The sequence below is a fragment of the Diorhabda carinulata genome, chromosome 5, assembly GCF_026250575.1.
Source record: "Diorhabda carinulata isolate Delta chromosome 5, icDioCari1.1, whole genome shotgun sequence".
Classification (NCBI taxonomy): Eukaryota; Metazoa; Arthropoda; class Insecta; order Coleoptera; family Chrysomelidae; genus Diorhabda; species Diorhabda carinulata.
Window position 1 is genome coordinate 10,802,838 of NC_079464.1, and position 20,515 is coordinate 10,823,352.

A 20,515-nucleotide genomic window follows, 5' to 3' on the forward strand; every position below is an offset into this window, starting at 1 on the left:
TACACCCCACTATTACTTAACATTTGTATGATATCTGTTACAATGAGTCGACTTACGTACAACATATCCATCTTATGTTATTTTTCAAATATATGCAAGGTTAGATTTGAATTATGTAAACAATTAACGTTTCATTAATATTGAACGCTATACGATATTCATGCTCCAGGTTATCTATTGATTAATATAATTAAGACCGAAATAGGACGAAACTACGAATTTTTTATGAGAGAATCAATACAATTTCAGGAATAATAGTCCAAGAGCCAGCTTAATGGAACATTCGTAAAATCCATTAGAGATTTATATTAATACTCGCGACCGTCAGCTGCGACTCCGTGGGTGGAACGGGCAGTGTCAGCCTCCTTTGCATGGACAAAAAAAGCTTAGTTATTTCCTCCTGTCTGAAAATTTGTCAGATTTTACTTTACCTACTATCTGGAAACGGAAAATCAATGTCTGCGTGTATAGTAAAACATGATTATATGGAAAAATAAAAATATGAAAAAATAATTGATTCCTTTGTCAGGAATCGACGTCGGTAATGAAGCCCCAGAAAACCAATCAAATTCGACTTGGTTGAATTTGGTGAAAATAGGTGGGTTTATAACGCAACTCTAAGAGAGAGTGAAACTTGTTTTATTGAAATCTGAAGCTTTTACGGAGTGTTATGTACGAATTTTGGAGCCATCGATGAACCGGGAAGATTTATTTGTCAAAATTCAAAAAAGATGTATGATCTGATGTATGAGTTAAGAAACATGAGCGACGTTAGTGTTGCATTATTCCAAAAAACAAATTTTTGGAATTAAAATCTAGTTTCAAAAGAAAAACTTAACCATAGTAAGAAGAATAAGAATCGACTACTCAAGACTAACCGATTTAATATCTTTCACCGCCAGACCCATTTGTACCAGCTGTAGTTTCAATTTAACGATAAAGCACATTTCGACTGAATGTCTGAAATACGCCTCCCAATTTACAGTTTCATATAAAACATAATTACAAAAACATCCTAAATCACTCGTACTTCGTACTTTCAAGTTCTTAAGGATGTGAAACTTCACCATAAATTATAGAACAATTGTGTTTTTATAATGTGATATGTACAGGGTGCGGCAGCATAACTTCCTTATTTAAAAAGTTCGCCATTTAGTCGGTAGATGTCGTAACGGAGTGCTAGTGGTCTCGTTCGAGAGGGGGGACTATAAAGTTTTGTCCCGGCACAGTTCAGTCGCCATCATGCGTTGGAACAGTGAGGAGCGTGCGTTTGCCGTTGAGGTTTACTTTTCGAGCGGATGTTCTGTGATCGCAACCCAGCGCGCCTTTCGGAATCGCTTTAATTTAGCCCCCTTGGCCCCTGTCCCGGACCGGAAATCAATTGTTACGTGGGTCACTACGTTCAGACAAACTGCAAGTGTGACAAGACGAAGAACTGGAGTCCCTCGGCCCATTAGATCACCGGAGAACATTGAGTTAGTTAGAACTTCAGTGTTGCGATCACCACGGCGTTCTGCGCGCAAACATGCGTCTGCCCTTGGACTTTCCGATCGTTCTGTGAGGAGAATACTTCATGATGATCTTCATTTTCATCCATACAAGATGGCAATTGTGCAGGAACTTTCTGAACGGCTAGATGAGTTGGACTTAGGGGACACTTGGTTCCAACAAGACGGAGCAACGGCACACACTTCAAGAACATCGATGGCTGTTTTGAGGGAACACTTCCCAGAGCGCCTTATCTCAATTAGGGGCGATTTGGAGTGGCCAGCCCGCTCTCCCGATTTGACCCCTTGTGATTATTTCCTATGGGGTTTTTTGAAATCCCGTGTGTATGTGAACCGTCCAAGGACCCTACAAGATTTGAAGACGAACATCCAGGAAGAAATTGCCAACATAACGCCTGCTATGCTGGCAAGAGTCATGACAAACGCCAGAAATCGGTTTACTCAGTGTATGGAGAATGGGGGACGTCACCTAACTGATTTGATCTTCAAAACTCAGTAAAACAAAACTTTATGTATGTGCCTGTATTATAAAAAACGGATAAAAATTTTCTGATTCATACAATAAGTTTTATTAACTTTTGAAAAAAGGAAGTTATGCTGCCGCACCCTGTATATATTAGTATATTGTTATCGCAACTGTGTAAGTGGCTATAGTAGGCTAGCACGTTAAAAATAAATAAAAAAATGTCTCTTCATTATCTATTATTTTAGGGTAATGAGTACATTATTTGGTATATTTTCTAATATGTTGCGTATAATACAGTAAGTTTGTAATATTTGTATGTTGACGTATCGTATTGGCTCTTGGGGTTTTTAAACGCCAAAAGTCTGTTCTGTAAAAAACAGGTCTCTTATTTTATTAAAATAAAAAAAAATTATTTTATAACAGAATATATCTAAAATCAAGACGATTTAGAAATATGAAATTAAAGAAATTTATGTATGTATGTAGATATTGGGGTGTCATATATACTGCGACCAACAGGATTGTGTCTCCTTTTCTTGCTGTGATATTGGGTAACACTGGGTTCCCCAATAACAGCCGATGTGTTAATCCCACTCTGATGAGAAATTTTAGAATGTGGGGTGGCTGTAGCAGCCAGAGATCTTCGTCTTCTATTTCATACGCTCTCAAGTGTAGTACAATGGTGTTCCTTAGTCTTCGCACCACATTATCTGCTAATTCTTGCGTCTTCAGGTGTCCATTGAGGCAACAGTGCCTCTATAAAGCTCTTGTTAGTATTCGTAGATTGTTCTTACTCAGTTTGATACATTCGGTACATCTTCTGTGGTTATTGTTTCCCAGGAAAGTATCTATCTGTGTCAGCACCTGTAGGTTGTCCCAATAATTTGATTTTGCTCTTATCTACTTCTTTTACAATGCTTTTTCTATTATTATGTAGGTAATACCACAGAACGGATCAGGTTCTATGAAGGGTTTGTCTGTCCCTGCTTTAGCGAGCTTGTCAACTATTTCATTTCCTTTCACTCCGGTGTGTCCCGGAATCTATTGTAGGGTAACTTTATTTTTCTTACCGAGCTCGTTTAATTTTTCTAGGTTGAAATGAAAATAGACTTTTAACAACTAAAAAGGAAATATTAGCGCGGGAAATCGTCCTTACAAGTGCGGGAAGTCGTGTTTGGCAGCGTAACCTACCTTATTCTTGCATCTTATTACCACTGACCCGGCTGTCGATGATAACTCGTGGCAGTGTCGTACTTCAGGCGTGGCAATGGAGTAGAGTAGAGCAAAAGTTTGTTGTCTGTCTCATTTGGACTGTAAGATTGTCTCAATACTTCAATGTTATTGCTAATATACATAGTTATGCTAATTGATATCTAATATTCACTTTTAATCAATATAGATCACAATACAAAATAGCAATATCTTAAAAATTGTAATTTTAAACAATGAATTTATTTTATTATTAAAGTTATCGATATGGAAACTTGTCGTGTTCAAATAAAAAAAGAAAACAACCTGTGTAGGAATCATTATTTATTCACAATTTGTTATATTTCAAGATATAATTACAAAAATGTAACGGATCTGATCAATAAGACAAGAATTTGTAAAATACGATCCTTTTACAAAATTTAAATAATGAAGAACAGTTAGCATTAAATTATTAAGCCCATGAGAAGTTTCTAATTATTTTAATGGCACGTTAGGTTGAGAAAATATTTATAGTAATAGAAAGCACCAAAAGTTCATTTTCTCCAAAGACAAACTAGAACGATATTTAGTGGTTACTGCTATTTAATTTTTTTAGGTGCATTTGTAAATGGATACGAAAACAGGTGAATATTTTGATCTCAAACTGATACCTTTAGTAAACCTTCCAGCTCTGGTCATATTGGATATATTTTGGACATTAGTGTTGAGGTCCTTCACCAAGTTGTCCTTCAAGGTTCTTATTGAAAATTGCCATATGTTGTTATATAGCTGGCAAAGACTTCTTTACAAATCACATACAAATATGGGATACTTCTAAACCATCTCGAAAACTTATTGTCAAACAATATTCAAAAGAAAAACCAGATAGTATATTATATTATAAAGAGTTATTCAGGATTACAAAAAAGTAATTATGGCTGCATCTGCAATGGAGACTGATATTACGACAACTTGACCCAAGCCGAAAGAGAGGCGCTAAGGGACACAGAGATTGGGAAAGTAATGTCTATTTATGAGTTAATAGTGGGCAAATTAGGTCCAATTGGCAAACCTCTTATAAAAAGTTAAACCGGGACCACTATCGATCTAGACCTATCCAACCAAATAGCGGAAGTGCTAACAACAGTATTCACATACTTTAGGAGACTCATTGAACAGCTCAGGCTCAGGCACAGCAGATAAATACAAGGCATATGAAGCTAATGTTTGCTCCACGCAGATAAAGATTTCGGAGGTCGCTGATTTAATTAAACAGGGAAACCTTGCTCCAAATTCCTTGTCGCCACACCCATAATCATAATCATGACCTGCTTCAATGTTCATTCGATGAGGTAAGAACAGGAGTTAAGGGACGAAACATCAAAGGGAATAAAAAGGTCTGCATCTGGAACAATTAGAGGGTCCGGTCAAGATCAAAGAATACTTGGCCAAAACAGTCTGATTGATTATGGACTGAACAACCTACACATTCAACTAATGCAAGGAGTAACTTTCCCACCTGAGAGTCGTACGGGGGGGCTCCTATGGTGGTCTATGGTGCAAGCAATATTATTGATAAATGAAAAAAGATACCATAATAAGATCATAAACGCAATCAGAAATTCCCTTCAAATGTTACTGACGAAGGAAGAAGTAATAACAGTATTAAGATCCGCATTAAGTAAAGGAGAGGTTACAGGCATTATGAAGGAGCTAGCGGACTTATTGATCATAACAAGAAAACGCAACGTATCAAATCAAATGGTCCTTCTCTGAGACCCCAATGTAAGCCTAAACACGACTGTGATAAACAAAAAGAAGGTGCAATACAGGATATACAGCAGGACCAACTGAACAAATGAACCAAGTAGTATTTCATACTATTTGGCCCAAAAGGGCAGAGGCAACAAAAAAGACTTACAAACTAATACTCTTAACGATATACTGAAAAATGGCTCAAGCTCTTCTCACAAAAATGTTGAGAAATGCTGAACCTACCTCAACAAGTAGGCCAGCTTTCTCAGAACAGAGATCTAGAAGCTTTTCCACGGAATTTCTACCTAACTACCTAAAAACGGGGAAATCGGTAACAACATATAGCAGTGATCCTGCGAGCCTGCAATTTTCAATAAGGTGGTGAAAGACCTCAACACTAATGCAGTAATTATAACAAAGTGGTTCGTTGTTCAAGAAAATACTTTGGTAGACCCAGACTCTGTGGGTATTTGTACGTATGAAGAAGGAATTAAACTGCCAAATAGAAACTATACAACAAGTTGCACTATTGGGAGCTCAAAATTTGAAATGTTGTCATAGATGAAGAAGTGCACAGATAATGTCAAAATATCCTTCTGTAGTATTTTCCAATATTTATCAAAACCAATTTTATATTCTTCACTGGTTAGATTTGTTTTAAAATGGCACAATGTTAAAAGATAATCAATAAGTTAGCGCATATTTCGAATTGACATTTCGATTATAGAAGAAAAAATTATAGTAATTATAAAAAATATACATTCGACTAAACACATGTACACACGCACACTCCATGAAAATAAATTAAAAAATCGAGTCTTTTATTCGTGTTAAGAGGCAGTAAGTCAGCTACCAAAAATTTCACTTTTTCCTAACTAGCTCTCTAAAGTGCTTCGTCTCCGCTATGGTATCCATTTCTGTTCAACGGTTGTCTTTCTGGACCTGGGGCTGGCCTGTTTCTCTTGAAGAAGCCACACTATAAAAATATAATGTCAAGTATTTTATGCTAAATAATATTTATAAATACATTAAGGTTAATAGGAGAATTTGGCGATATGGAAGTTAATCGAGAATATAATTAAAATTAAAACTTTTGTTGCACAAAATATGAACATTTATTGTTGAAAAATATTTTAATGTGAAATCCGCATAACCGACATTTGGTGATCTAAAGCGTTTTAGGGGTGTGAGTTGAAATTGTTTATTCTTTTTGTCAGATACTGTGGGTAACGAATTTCTTCAGGATAACGCTGCCTCAAAAAAAAATCTTAGAGTTGGCTATTAAACAGGGTTTTTTCTTCTAATCCAATGAACATGAAACTTGTTGAGAGCTTCAGAACGATAAGGAAACAGTAAAATTCAGCTTGATGTCGATGAGTCCATTTCAATTGTTTAAATGTTATAAGTGGTGGTATTTTAAAAGTTAATTAGTTTGTGAACATTTATAATGTAAAGAGTTACATCATTGCTGAATAAAACGTTCTTTAGTTTTTACTGTCTTCGATGTTATTCAACATTTGTATGGTGAAGTCAATACAAATAGGCTACTTTGCTGTTTTAGTAAAATTATGAAAATATGTAATTCAAAACGCAAAGGAAAATAATTTGAATAGTCGTATAACCATTTTCCAAACTGTTAACGGCTTCAGCTAATAACTATATACACGTGGATATCCTTCAGATTTCTCAATGCAAACTTCTGGTTTCCTTAAACTGCTTCAACAAATATATAGTTTTGTGTATAAAAACACAACAAAATGAGTATTGACTACGTATATTTTTGTGTAAATTGAAAAGTATAGAACAATTACAGTAGATCAGATATGAGAGACCTCATAGGTATTGAATATGCCCATTTTATTTTTTTTTCAGGGTGTACAAAACCGTAATGAGATAAAAAGTTCAATCTAGTTTCAGTTTAAAGAAACCCGTAAGTCAGGAACTGTACGCACCAAAAACTAGTTTAAAGTTGAAAGATACTCACCTTACTTAGCAGCCAAATTAATAGTAATAACATCACGATTCCAGCTACTGCTGAAACAATATAAATCCATAATGGAGCTACTTCAGGTATCAATTCGACTTCTTTGGCAGGTATTTCGGTAAATATTTCGTGCTGTATCATTACTTGTTTATTTTTATCTATACGTTTCAAAAATGGAAGTTCTGTAATTGAGCCCACCATCATGGAAGATAATTTTATACTTTGATCTTTAGCAGGAATCTGGAAAAAAAATGATTTTCCATATTCATGACAAAAATTCAAGAAAATTTAATAAAATGGCAAGACACATAATCAATTATTATATATAGTATTTTAAACATCAATAGAAAATAGAGTTAGATCTCTCATATGTGAAATAGTATAGGTTTCTTGTTTAAATCTTTAGTATATTGGAGAAGCATAATGTTTTATTTATTTGTTAATATATTCATTATGATAAAATTGTTTATTCTTTAAACATGGCACTTTTTTTGAACAACCGCGACTTCGAATGTGAGTACACTTATATACACGATTTGGTATGGGACGTAAGTAATTCTTAATTGTCATCATAAGTTTCGAACAAAATCTTCTAATAATTGCAAATACGCCAAATTGTCCAGTGACTACAGTCCAATTAGAGCCAAAATTCACGAAAATTGGTTAGGTTAACATCAAAATTTTAGCCGCTAAGCGATATATTTTTGTTTAAATTTTCAAAATTCCAAATTTTGCAAATAGCTCGGAATTTCTGCCGAATTTTGAAAAAAATGAACGGTTAAAAAATGTAGTTCAAAAAATTTCCTGCAAAAAAGGTTCCCTGTGGTTTTTTACTAATTTCAAAATTACTTTTACAAAAAGCAAATTTCGTGTTACTGCATTTTTCAACATTTTTTGCGGATAACTCAAAAAAGACTTGAAATTTAGAGGTAAATTTCTAAAAAAAAATGCCGAGCAGGAAATTACCTTCGAATAAGCTCAAATAAACACGGATGAGAGTCGTCGGCCTCAAAACTTCTTAATGCTCATAAAGGTTATAGTAAAACAATAGAGAAATAGAGATATAAGCGTTCATACAATGAGAACCCCGGAAACCGGATTCAAATATGCTGAAAATTGGAAATAAAGACTATTCAGGATCAAAATTGGTCTGATTATCAAGAGGAAGCTTCCCAATTTTAGGGTTCGCTATTTAGAAGTTTGAAATTCGTAATAACACATTGAAAAGTTGGTACAATGAAAATACTTGAAGCAAGGCCAAAATTCCTATTTTCTGATCAATTTTGTGAAAGAGAGTCTTTACAAACTCAATTTAGCTTTGTTTATTAAGATAATAGCTCAACGTCGTAGAGTTGACCATTCAGAAGCTAATAAAATGTAAAAACACATTGTAAAAGTTGGAACAATGGGAATAGCTGAAAACGTACTCGAACAAAGCTAAAATTCCTATTTGCTGATCAATTTTATAAAAGAGAGTCTATACACACTCAAATCATCTTTGCTTATCACGAGAATGGCTCAACTTAGTAGAATTCACCATTCAGAAGCCCTCTAAACCCGTAGAATCTTCGGCTGATGTACTGAAGAAACTCTCACAATAGAAAGAGGTTTCTTTTTTGTAATGGATATCTATATCCATTATGGTAACTGTGCTCATCCGATTCTCTATCACGTAAGCTTCCCCCCATATGATGCGTTAAAACCAAACCCTCGAAAAACGCAAAAAGATTTAAGAAAAAAATGTTGTTTTGGAGCTTTTGGCGAGTTCTGAAATTTTTTATGGGAAACCGAAGGTTTTACGAAGTTATTTGAGGAGGAAATTGAAGTTCGACAAGTCAGCCACAAAATGTATGCTTTAATTTTTTCATTATTTTGCGAAAATGGATATAATGGATACATTCAATAACTTAAAAAAAAGTAACCAAACTTGTCAAAAAAATCTAACATTAGTAAAAGTAGTTTTTTTTCTATTACAGAGTGAGTTCAAAGGTATATTTGGTCTCATATTAAAGGTAATTGTCTAATAGACGGACGACCTTAAGCAAGGGTTCGTAGAGTGGAGCGGATTCTCAGACACATGTGTTTTAAGTTCACCCAGGTAACCAGCAAAAAACAATCTCGTTCGTGTTGTTTTCCAAGTCAGATTTTTTTGCAGATACAGTTGAAAAGCAGAGACTCTAACGAGCCGGGGACATAATTTCCCTAAGACTCTATGTAGCGCGAAAACTTCTCAGTAAGATCCGACTCCGAAGTTTGAGCGCAATCTAAAAAGAAATGACAGGAAAAAATCACAGAGAACCTTTTTTGTTGAAAATTCCTCAAACTACATTTTTGATCCCTTCACTTTTTCTGAAATTTGGCATAGATTTCGAGTTATTTGCTAAATTCGGAATTTTGAAAATTTAAATAATTTTGATGTTAACTTTCACTGTATCGGTAAAGCAGCCTGAAAACTACCTAAATCCAGAAAATGAGCGACATAACTAATTTTCGTGGGTCGGGAGCTATGATCACTGGACTAAAACTTTCTCGATTAAGTCGAAGTATCACTTGAGTAGGTACAGTGATTACAAAAACTCCCTTAAAGATAAACTCAACTAATACTACTTCCCAAATTGGCGTTTAATTTCTTTTTCCGTTAAAATGAACTATATCAATGTATGATCATCTAATTAATTCTTCAGTATTTTATTCATATCTAAAATTCGTCTCAATGTAGTTTTCTTTGAGACGACCTTTATGGGACTGCTTCTTGGGGAAGACCTTGATGTAAATGTTCTATCAAAATACAATTTATATTATTTGTTGTTCATAACCATTAACGATTATCTTCAAACTTGACATAAGTGTTTGGAATAAAAATGTCTCTTTAAATACTCAATATCTGAAAATTTCGAAGAGTTGAGAGAATAAAGGAGATTTTATATTTGATTCAGGACACTCAGTACTTACATCTTTCAATGCTCTCACATTAAGTCTTGATCTCAAAGCAATATAAACGTCCTTGTTCTTATCCAAAGCTCCTACGACGCATCTGATGTAGATACATTCAGTAGATTTACATTTAACAAGAGCTTTGATGTATTCATACGGATCGTCCAACGCTTGCCTTTTGTCTCTCGATTTAGAGTGTCTGATTGGTTCGTCGTTAGCTACATCACTTTCTATAGAGTTGTGGAAATAAGTGGTAGGCAGCTTTCCACTAGTAAACGAGCTACCCTCTGATGACCATTCTCTTCTGTAGGTTCCCGATCCTGAATCCGAATTTCTTTGGCCGTAACCCCCACTACTTGTAGCACGTGAACTTCCTCCATAGTTGGAACTACTTGCATAGTTTGATGTTCTGCTGTTGCTGCTTACGCGTGATTCTGCACTATTCTTGTTATTTGAATCGCCGTTACCTCCCAAATTCAAAGTTTGAACTGTAAAACCAGATCCTAAGTCATCGAAGTTGCTGCTAAAAGTACGGGAGTCACCGGCTGTGAATTCTATTGGGTAAGATGTGCTACTTTCTACGACAAAAGTCTTGTTGAAGATAATTTCGTCTGTAAAATGAAAAAGAACTAGTTACAATTTCAAGAAATACAAAGGTGATAAGGAAAAGTGAAAAGTACTAAAAAAATTGTTTGGATGATAATACCTTTTTTTATCGAGAGACTAAATAGAAAACACAAAATTTTGCAAGAACAGACGCATAAACTCTTAGTAGAAATACGGGTAAATCGTCAAAACCAAATGAAGAGTTTGGTTTTAATTTTTTGAGTTTAGATAAAACGTCATACTTAGTAAATATGGAGTGATCCATGGTAAACTTTTACATTGGAAAATAAGCAAAAGCATTTACAATTTCATCTGGTTGTTGTGGTTGTTTAGGTGGTAAATTTGTAGGGAAAATATATTAACACAAAAACCAAACCTTTCCTATCAGTCTAGACTTCAATAACATCAACTATAGGAAGCTTTTTACTTATATCTCACAAGTCAACAGAGTTGGGACTGTAATGCTTCCTCAATACAAACAAAACTGAGCCACTACTTTTGGTATTGGTTGATTTTAAATTTACGCTCTGTCCTGAAGGTAACAAAATTGTCAGTAAAAAGTTCAGATTCAAGCTCAGAGGGATTTCCGAAATAGCGATTAGATTGGAGGAACAGACAATAGAAGCCTCGAACATTTCAATAATACACACTGTTTACATTATCATCACTCCCACTCTCACAATTACACTATCTGACGCCTGTGTGGGTAACGAAGTCTTGGTTTCAAAGAATTGACACAGCACTTTAATGATTAAAAGGAAAAAGGCATGACTTTTGGTTAGGTATGTTATACAAAATGTTCCAAGAAGTTTTATGCAAATGGAGAAAAACTCCATCTTATATTTCAGAAAAAAATTATTTTTTATGATAAGTACTGCATGGCTTATAGATCCATACCAGACCCAAATAAAAATAATGATTTGATTAAAATATAATATTAATTAAATAAGAGATAATGATGAAGTCATTAGGATACAATTAAGAGTCTTTCATTTTAAATGATCCTTTTTCGTCCCTGGGAGGTTAGAGATCTTTGGTATCTGATTTTCTATCATCAGAAGTAGTCCATCCGAATCATTAGATGCAGAAAGAACTTATGAGTTCACGGTTTGTAGTGCCTATGCAACGGACACCGGACTAAGCGAAACTTAGTCTCTTCTCTGTACAATTGCGGTTTTAATACTACTAATATCAGAATGGACACTTTATAAAACATTATTTCTCTTCTGATAGTATTTGAATTAACATAAAGGAATCTTTGAGTTTTCAATACAGTTGTTATCATTTTACTCACTTGGATTATTTGAATCATGATAATTCCCTTTTGAGTCAAAATAACCCGTAACGACTCTTCTATTACCATATTGGTCATAACTTCCAGAAGTGAAACCTGTTGAAATAAAAAAATTGCAATGAATGTCTATTCTTTAATTTCTATGAATTCAATCGATTATCATGATTTCTAATGTTAAATAAAAAATGTTTTTTTATGTTTATATTCTCAGAAGAATTCCAACAAATCGGATTACTAAGTTTCATTGTAATGGTTTCAAAGAAAATGACTAATACTATCACATTTTTGTTTAAAGTCATTTACTCTATTAAATTTACTGTTGTATAAGTAAGAGTTGAACAGAATGTCACTATTCCTTAATTTTTAATTCCACCGGTAGTTAAGAGTTACTTCTGTTACTTTTTATCCACCGTTCATTTGATTTAAACAAAACATATTGATATACAATATTAATGTGAAAGAAAGTACCTCCAGAGTTTTCAGCATGTTCCCTTCTCCTGACTTCTTCGAAATACCTCCTTATCTGTTCTTCCGTCCAACCGTTTTGTATCATTCTCCTTCTCTCATCTTCTTGTCTCGCTCTGATTTGCTCCTGTTGTTTTCGCCATTGTTCTAATCGTGCTTGCTCTTGTCTTCGTCTTTCTTCAGTAACTTTTATTTGTTCTATACGTCGTCTCTCTTCTTCTCTGCGTTTTTCTTCAGCTCGCCTATTTTCTTCCTCTTTTCTTCTTTCTTCATCGTACCTAAGACAGAAGATAAAAGCTAGGAAAAGGAAAAGTCCGAATGGAAAGCGATTTACCTATTTTGATGTGATGGGAATCTATTTGCATTGTACCTCGCTTCTTCTCTTCTTCTTTCTTCTTCTAATCTTATTTCTTCTTCTCTTCGTCTGGCCTCGTTCTGGATCCTTATTTCCTCTCTTCTTTTTTCTTCGTTCTCTTTGTTTATTCTTGCTTCTTCCAATCTCCGTCTTTCTTCCTCTCTTCTCAATTCGTCTCGCCTACGTAGTTCATCGATTCTTCTTCGCTCGTCTTCTAGTCTCTTTTGTTCGGCTATTTGTCTGTTTGTTTCTGCTAATCGTTTTCGTTCATCTTCTAGTCGCCTTTCTTGCTCTTGTTTGAGCTGTTGTCTTATTTGGTCTATTCTCATTTGATCTTTCCTCAATTGCTCTTGTCTTCGTAAATCGTCTAAGCGTTTTTGTTCCAGCTCTTCTTTTCTTCTCATTTCTTCTTGAATATTATAAATATTTCCACCTGAAAATAATCATAAATTTAATCGTTATGAAATAATTTATATTCACGACACTTACTCTCGTTAATAAGTGTAACTATACCAGTGTTTTCATCCCAGTAATAGCTCCTCAAAATATTTCCATTAGAATCTGTTATGATGGTTTTATTTTGCCAAGTAGTATGTGCGTTTCCGTTTTCATCGTACGTGATATGGTAATTAGCTTGTCTGTGTTCAAATTCACCTTGCTTCAAGTCAAATTTGTAGCTTAAACTGTCCATATTGTTACCGTATTGATCATTTGTGTAATCGTTGAAGTATAAAGTTCTTAGAACGTGACCTTGACGATCTCTTATAGTTGTGGTGTTTTCCCATGTCTTTACTGGTTGTCCGTTGATGTATCTCTAGAAAACAATTTCAACAAATGATGAGATATCGTTTAACAAATATTAATACAGTAATAGTGATATATCATACAATGCAAGTTTTTTTCAACATTATTTTGTTCCCTTCCTAAAAAGTAGATAGTGGCTAATTAAAAAATTACTGACATTTGAAAAATGACTCATGAAGTAAATTATATTTTATGCAGTATAAATTGAATCTGCAAAACCTACAATCTTCTGCTCAAATTTCCATTCATTCATTAGAAAATAGTTGGTTATTGCGTCTTCAAGAATGATTTGAATAAGATAGTTAGCCTACAAACAATATGTCATTTCAGAAGTTTGACTAAGGGAATACAGAAAAACGTAATGAGAAATCTTACCATGCATACTGCAGTAACAAATTAGAAAGATTAAGAGAAGATAAATTTTTTTAGAATAAATTTTTAGAATAAATAATAAACTTACCGTGAAAGCTTTACTAACTGTTAATTCATACTCCCCATTAGGATTAAGCGTTCCCCATGTTCTGAAATCAGTTGTACTAGTATCCGTTTCATTATGTCTTTGTTCCCAAATACTAGAAGCATCACCGGTAGTTTGATTAACATCTAAATTGGTTCCCTTGTTAACGACACCTATTCCGCTTGTTATACCGGGTCCTATCTCAATCGTATTTTCTGGAGGTTTCTCGCCAGTTATTTTTTGAGCACTGTTTCCGACTACAAATGCCGAAATATCTATGTGATATCTTTCCCACAGGGAAGATGACTGCATGTCTTGCTGAAATGAAAACAATGTTATTATAGAAATGTTTTATGTTGACACAGAATTGTTAGGTTCATATTTAATAGTTGGTAACGTATATCGATGTCTTTGACAAATGTAAAAGAAGTGATCAGATAGATAATAGCTAATCCATTGTGTACAAATTGATTAATGAAGAAAGAAGTATTGCATGTGTATGAGGTCAATATATTGTAAAAATGAATATTACACGTTGCTTTAGATTATGCAAGTTCTTTACCATTGCGACATGGCTTCTAGTAACAAAAATTCCATAATTGAATTAAACAAATACCTTAACTAAGATTTTATTCAATATTTTGTGATTGGTTTAAGTTAACTAACCTTGACTTTCCTGTAATTGACCAAAGGAACGTGATCGCATTTGACATTTCCTTGAGTATGTGGTTGATCCATCAAATACAACAAGTCTTCGTTTCCCAATGAAGTAAGGGGCCATAGAATGAAAACTTCAGCTTCTTGAATCGGAGATGGACCTTTGTTGGTAACGTAATAGATGTGGACAACTTCTGGTCCGATTTCTGTTTCTTTGCGTACTTCTTTCATTGTTTCAGATAAGGATTCATTATAATAACTGAGAGGTTGAAGTGTTGGATAGCTTTGTCTAAACAAATGGTCGTACAATTGAATTTAATAATAATTTCAAGTTTGGTTCACTTACCCTTTGACGTCCAAAGTAGCATCAATCCAAATATCTATAACAATATTTTTCTTATTATCATCCCAAGTTTCTTTTGGTTCAGGATTAGTACTGTTTACTAAACAATTGAATATGTAGCTGGAGGGTAATCCTTCTTGGTGGTAAGGCTGAAATAAGACTTTGAAGTTTGCCTAGAATCAAATAAAAGAATCTCAGACATTAGCAAATAATATAGAATGGAATAAAATAAGAAAGTAGTGATCAATTTAATTCCATAAATCAGCAAAACGAAAAAATAGAGAAATATATCACCATATTAGAACCTTCCAACCACAATAGTAAGAGATTCTTAACTCAATTACTACCACTAAACCAACACTCAGAATTACACTGTCTGACGCGCGTTTCGATAACCAATTTTCCGTCATCAGGGACCGATGGTAAATAGTTAACCTTAATATCATCCATATTTCTAAATTTTAATTAATTAATAAGAGAATCGATAAAAATGACCAAAATAAATGTTTCCTATATAATGAGATTATAAATCCGAGAAGGTCGCTAGAAGTATGAAGAGATCTTATCAACGCGATTAGATCAATAGCTCAAATTATTTTATTTACATGTGGCATTCTTAAAGCTCTATACATTTTGTCAACTATCGCTCCAAAAAAAATGATAGAGGACATTATATTCTATTTTTGCAGTAATATATTTTTCCGCCGAACCAATTCTTCAAATTTGGAACAATAAATTATCATTCGTGATAAGCCAGATAAGAGAGCATGTCGCTTTTTTCAATGTTTCCACTCAGAAATAATAGTTAGCTGCAGTAAGACTCCACATCATACTGTTTTGGTACGTAACTAATTAAACAACGTTTATCCAAACCCATAGATAGGTCTAGAAGGAACAATGAAATGGCCGCCTAGTTGACCTGATTTACTCCACATGATTTATTTTTATGAGGATACTTGAAACATAAAGTGTACCAATATTGACCACAAAATATCATTGAACTCAAAAAAGGATTGAGATTGCATAAATAAGTCCTGAAGTTATAGAGTAGTTCGTCTTTCTCATTGTATTTTAACTGAAGGTAAACAGTTGGAGCACCAAATTTAAGTTTCGTTGTATTTAATGGATAATATAATAGTCTTATAATAAAAGTTGATTAATTTTTTAGACATAGACAAACATCAATTACTCAGACATATTGATATGGCTGGATTGTTATGAGAAATAACTTACAAATAATGTATTACAATACCTTCCCACATTTCTATTTTAGCGTCATCTTCATCATGCTCACATAGATGACATCAAAAATAAAAAGGTATCCTTACAAATAGCCTGTATAAAAATAAAAATCGACGGTTTCTAGGATTCTTCCTTAAAGTCACTGGTTTACGATATAACGAATCGTGAGTCTGTATATAATATAGAAATTTGCAGGTAAATAATACAGAATAATCCTCTCATTTGAGCCCACTGTTATAAAGAGGCATCATAAATTGATAGAAATTATTAAATATTATAAGGAAAATTTTCAAAAGGAAAATATCAGAAGATGTGTATCTATCTATCAAACCTTAAAAAGGAGCTGCTGCTAAAAAACGTAAGTCATTTAGAAATCATCTATAGTTTATGAGTTATAAAATGACACACATACTTTAAAAGCAAGGGAGTGAGTTAATTATAGTAGTGATAGTGGTGCTATTGAAGGCAATCCACTCGTCCTCTCTGCTGACGGATCTAGTGTTATTTCGACAAAGTTCATATGAGATATAAAAAAGTTAGGTAATACATTTGGGGCAAATTGTCTGATGTATAATGAACAAGTGTGCATTTTCCCATCCCTCCAATGTAAAATTGTTTTTTATGGCCAAAAATATAGAAAAATTGTAATAAATTCTCCATAATTATCAAGTTGGCAAAGACCTTTGAATTAGGTACGAGGAGCTGAAACAGGAAGTGTTTCTTTCCATTGAAATTTTTTTAGTTTCCCATCATATAAATAAACTATACCATGAATTTTTTCGAGTATCTTCCATTCTTGTATTCCACAATTCACTTTTATAAATCACTTTTTTACAATAGAAATAGAAGTTTTGGTATTCTCAAAGTACTGTTTAAGCTTTTGTCTGGGTGATGGTTATAAAATAATGCTTACCAAGCACCAAGCACACTTTTCCTATTTTCTCCTCACATCAGGAGTTATATTAATAGCTGTCAAACATGAACTAAACAAAGTAAATTGTTTAAATTTCAACAAAAACCAAATAATAGTTGCCACATGTGGAGTATTATTCTCTTTCGACACAAATAATATTCCGTGGTCAGAAATATCTTTTATATCATTACTCTCCCAGACCCCCAAATAAACGGCTAATAGTCTAATCCACTGCTACGTAACGATCTTTTCCAAACCAAAAACAGTCAACAGAATTATTTGCTAGTCTAGGCTCAAATTTAATTGATATAATTATATTCATCACCAAGTGAGTATATGCATGTATAATGTGGTGCTTTCAAATTTGTTCATTTAATAAAACATTGGTTCTCTGTTTTCAATATGATATATTTGAAAAAAAAAACCGTAATTTCTAATTTCAATAGAGTAATTTGATTATAAATTAGATATCTTAACATTTTAGATAAATCTAACATATACAATCAGATACAATCAGATCGAGAGATCGTTTTAAATCTTCTTTCACCTTGATTTAAATTTTGTATTACAGTTTGGAATTGTATCGCTTATGCAGAAAAAGGAATAAAGATCAATGGATATACTCACAATTTTCTTACTAGGTAATGGGTTTCCAATTTCGCATAAAACTGTTCTGTTTCCAACATCATTGCAAAGCCAACCAATTTTCTTACTCCATCCTTTATAAAATACTCCTTCAGGATAAGTAATTTCGAAAGTAGTTTCAAAAGCGTCTTCTCCGAAGTTCGATACTATAACGTCAAATTCGATTGTCGTATTTGAACCAAGAAGATATTTGTCAACATTTCTGAAACATAAAATGTATAAATGTCTTGTAACCAGTTCCTAAAAAGAAGCTTTAAATCAAAAAGAGTTGCAATTATTTCAGAAAAAATTAATTCTGAATAACATTTTCTATGCCAAAGAAAACGAAAACGGTAACGAAAATGGACAAAATGAAGCAAATGGAATAGACAAAAAATTTAAGATGGACTAATCAAATAACCAAATGTGGAAATACCTTGAACAGGAAGTAAAATGTAAATAAATGGAGGAATATATCAGAAATACATAAGTGAGTGAATAGCTAATATAATAATAGAAAATTAGTTCCCACTACTTTCAAAACCAATTAATTCAATTTCTGAGATCAATTTTCGGGATCTGCAAACATATTTGTGAGAGAAGATACCATATTTGTAAGTTGTTAAAAATTAGGACTTTCGATGTGTTGGTTGTGATTTATAAGTAAGAGATAAAATCAATAGAATCTAGAAGTTGGATTTTTTTATTATTTAAGCTCTTGATGCGGTGTATGGCTGTTTGGTTGGGAACCATGACATAAACTTTTTTCTCCGTGACTTTTGATCTTTCGTTTACTTGGTTTCCCTCTATAATTTATACCTGCCATTCTGGTTTCGCGAACGTTTTTTTTTTTGGTTTTGTTTTCGAGCATCCGGCATATGCGTCTAAACCGTCTAAATTATGCTTCATATATCTCATCTCTAACTGGTTTTATTTTCAGTATTTTTCTATATGTTTCATTTCTTATTCTATTTTTTTTGTTTTATTTTTTATTTTCCATTGCATTTATACAGTCTACTTGATTTTGGTTTAATATCTCATAGCTATAAAGTATGGTAGGCTTCACTACTTTTTTCACAATTTGTATTTTTATATTTTTGGATACTAAAAATTGTTGCACTTATTTTATTGAATAATTTACGCACTTTTTCTATTTTGTCATTTATTTCCTGCGCTAGTCTGGATGAATGAATAGAATAGATCAGTCCTTTATTGGAAAAGAAAGTTAATACAGCTTAAACATACTGATATTTGTTAGTAAAATTTGACTAGAGTAATTTTAATCAACATTTCTAATGTTCTTGATTCTTTGAATGTTTCCTTCATTATTTTTCTCATTAATGTCCTTATCAGTTCAGCTGTTTCTACCCAATATTTTTTATTTTTGATTCCTGCTTAGTTAATTTTCTGACAATTTTTGTGTCCCATAAGGCAGTATATTTTATTCGACAGCTGTTCCACTCGTTTCTATACATCTATTTTCCCATCTTCTGTCAAGATATTCGCATGTCAGTACTCTTTCGTGTTGACATTTCTAATAAATTTTTTTTCTTTGTTATATTAGTCGTTTTTATTCTCAATTATTACTATGACTTTGGTTTTATTGATATTAATGTCCATTTTAAATGTTCTATATCCGTAGACCAAACGTAACGTGGAAATCGCTATTGAGAGAACATCGTTACCATAAGGGTGATTCCGTTCTAACTGTGATTTTTTGTATTCAAAATTTCAAGATTTTAAAATTTAACTTTTCTAACTTTTTTATGCATATTATTCATCTATTTTACTGTAAAAATAAAACTCTAAGAGGAATTTACTACAACTTCAAAGTATCACGAGCAAGACACAAATGTCGGATTTTGAGTTCCACGGTACTGACTCATTTATCCACGGTACTGACATGGTAACTTAAGATATTAAACAACAAGTGCATCAATTTTCCTCAGTTTGATCATAAACATTAGAATTTATAAGGTAATTAGTTTAAATCATTTGTTACGACAAAAAAAATTAATAATTTATCGGGAAATTCTAGGAATGGACATGACACGGTACTGACATTCAAGTGATGTAGTATAAGTTTTCTTTAAGTGGCAAGTTATATTGTATAAAAATAATGTTTAAATATCTTAAGAATTATTCAATTAACACAAAATTTTTATTAATTGATTATTAATTAATGACTAGTACAAAAAAACAATACAGGACATTGAATATCACAGTTAGAACGGAATCACCCATATATTCAATTGTTGAACAGAGGTAATCACATTGTCTTTTTATATTCTTGATTATGATCAGTATTAATAGTCATTGTTACTTTGATGTATTCCTCATTGTAAACTTTTCCGATGTTTTCGATGATCAAAATATTTTCAGAAATAGTGCTTTTCCATATAACTTCATAATCTCATCAAAATGAATATTGCCTTATCTAAATTATAGTTTACAAGTCCTTTTTTAAGAAGATATTGCGCTTCTAGTCCATTGAAATGTTACAATTTAAGGACTGAATATTGCATTTTTTAGAGGATGCAATTTTATTTTTGGGACATATGTGGGGGGTCAATAGAAACTTAACTTCAAGTTTGTGGGGTCGCCAATCTTGTAGATGATCTTTTGAGGAGCATTATTCTCTGTATTTTTTTTAATTTTATTCATTTAAAACGCTGTTCGTCAATTCTCCTGAGAATCCGGTCAAAACGAAATGTTTAACTTATTTTTGATTTTTTTTATTGTAAATATATTCTTAAAAATTTTTTATTACCAAATTTAACTTATCGAATGTTGAGTCGGTAGAAAAGGTCTGAGTTACTATATAATAATCTATAATATTGGCAAATTAAAATTTATAAAAATTATGGAGAAACATCCTGGTGGTACCTCGATATTCCTGAGTGAGAAACTAAATCCA

At 32.9% G+C, this 20,515-nt stretch overlaps 1 protein-coding gene across 2 annotated transcripts in view; it reads right to left on the bottom strand.

Annotated features, from left to right (window-relative positions):
* Positions 1-3,496: 3,496 nt before the first annotated feature.
* LOC130894004 (integrin alpha-PS2) overlaps positions 3,497-20,515 on the bottom strand; it is a 187,836-nt gene continuing 170,817 nt past the window's right edge. For both annotated transcript variants that reach the window (XM_057800485.1, XM_057800484.1), the window contains 11 exons: positions 17,602-17,821; positions 14,823-14,992; positions 14,486-14,765; positions 13,823-14,137; positions 13,048-13,372; positions 12,538-12,991; positions 12,207-12,481; positions 11,739-11,834; positions 9,857-10,449; positions 6,905-7,144; positions 3,497-5,896 (listed from right to left, as the gene is read on the bottom strand). In XM_057800485.1, coding sequence (XP_057656468.1) covers positions 5,804-5,896; positions 6,905-7,144; positions 9,857-10,449; positions 11,739-11,834; positions 12,207-12,481; positions 12,538-12,991; positions 13,048-13,372; positions 13,823-14,137; positions 14,486-14,765; positions 14,823-14,992; positions 17,602-17,821 — 3,061 coding nt within the window. In that variant the 3' untranslated portion in view covers positions 3,497-5,803. The remainder of the gene's footprint in view (positions 5,897-6,904; positions 7,145-9,856; positions 10,450-11,738; positions 11,835-12,206; positions 12,482-12,537; positions 12,992-13,047; positions 13,373-13,822; positions 14,138-14,485; positions 14,766-14,822; positions 14,993-17,601; positions 17,822-20,515) is intronic.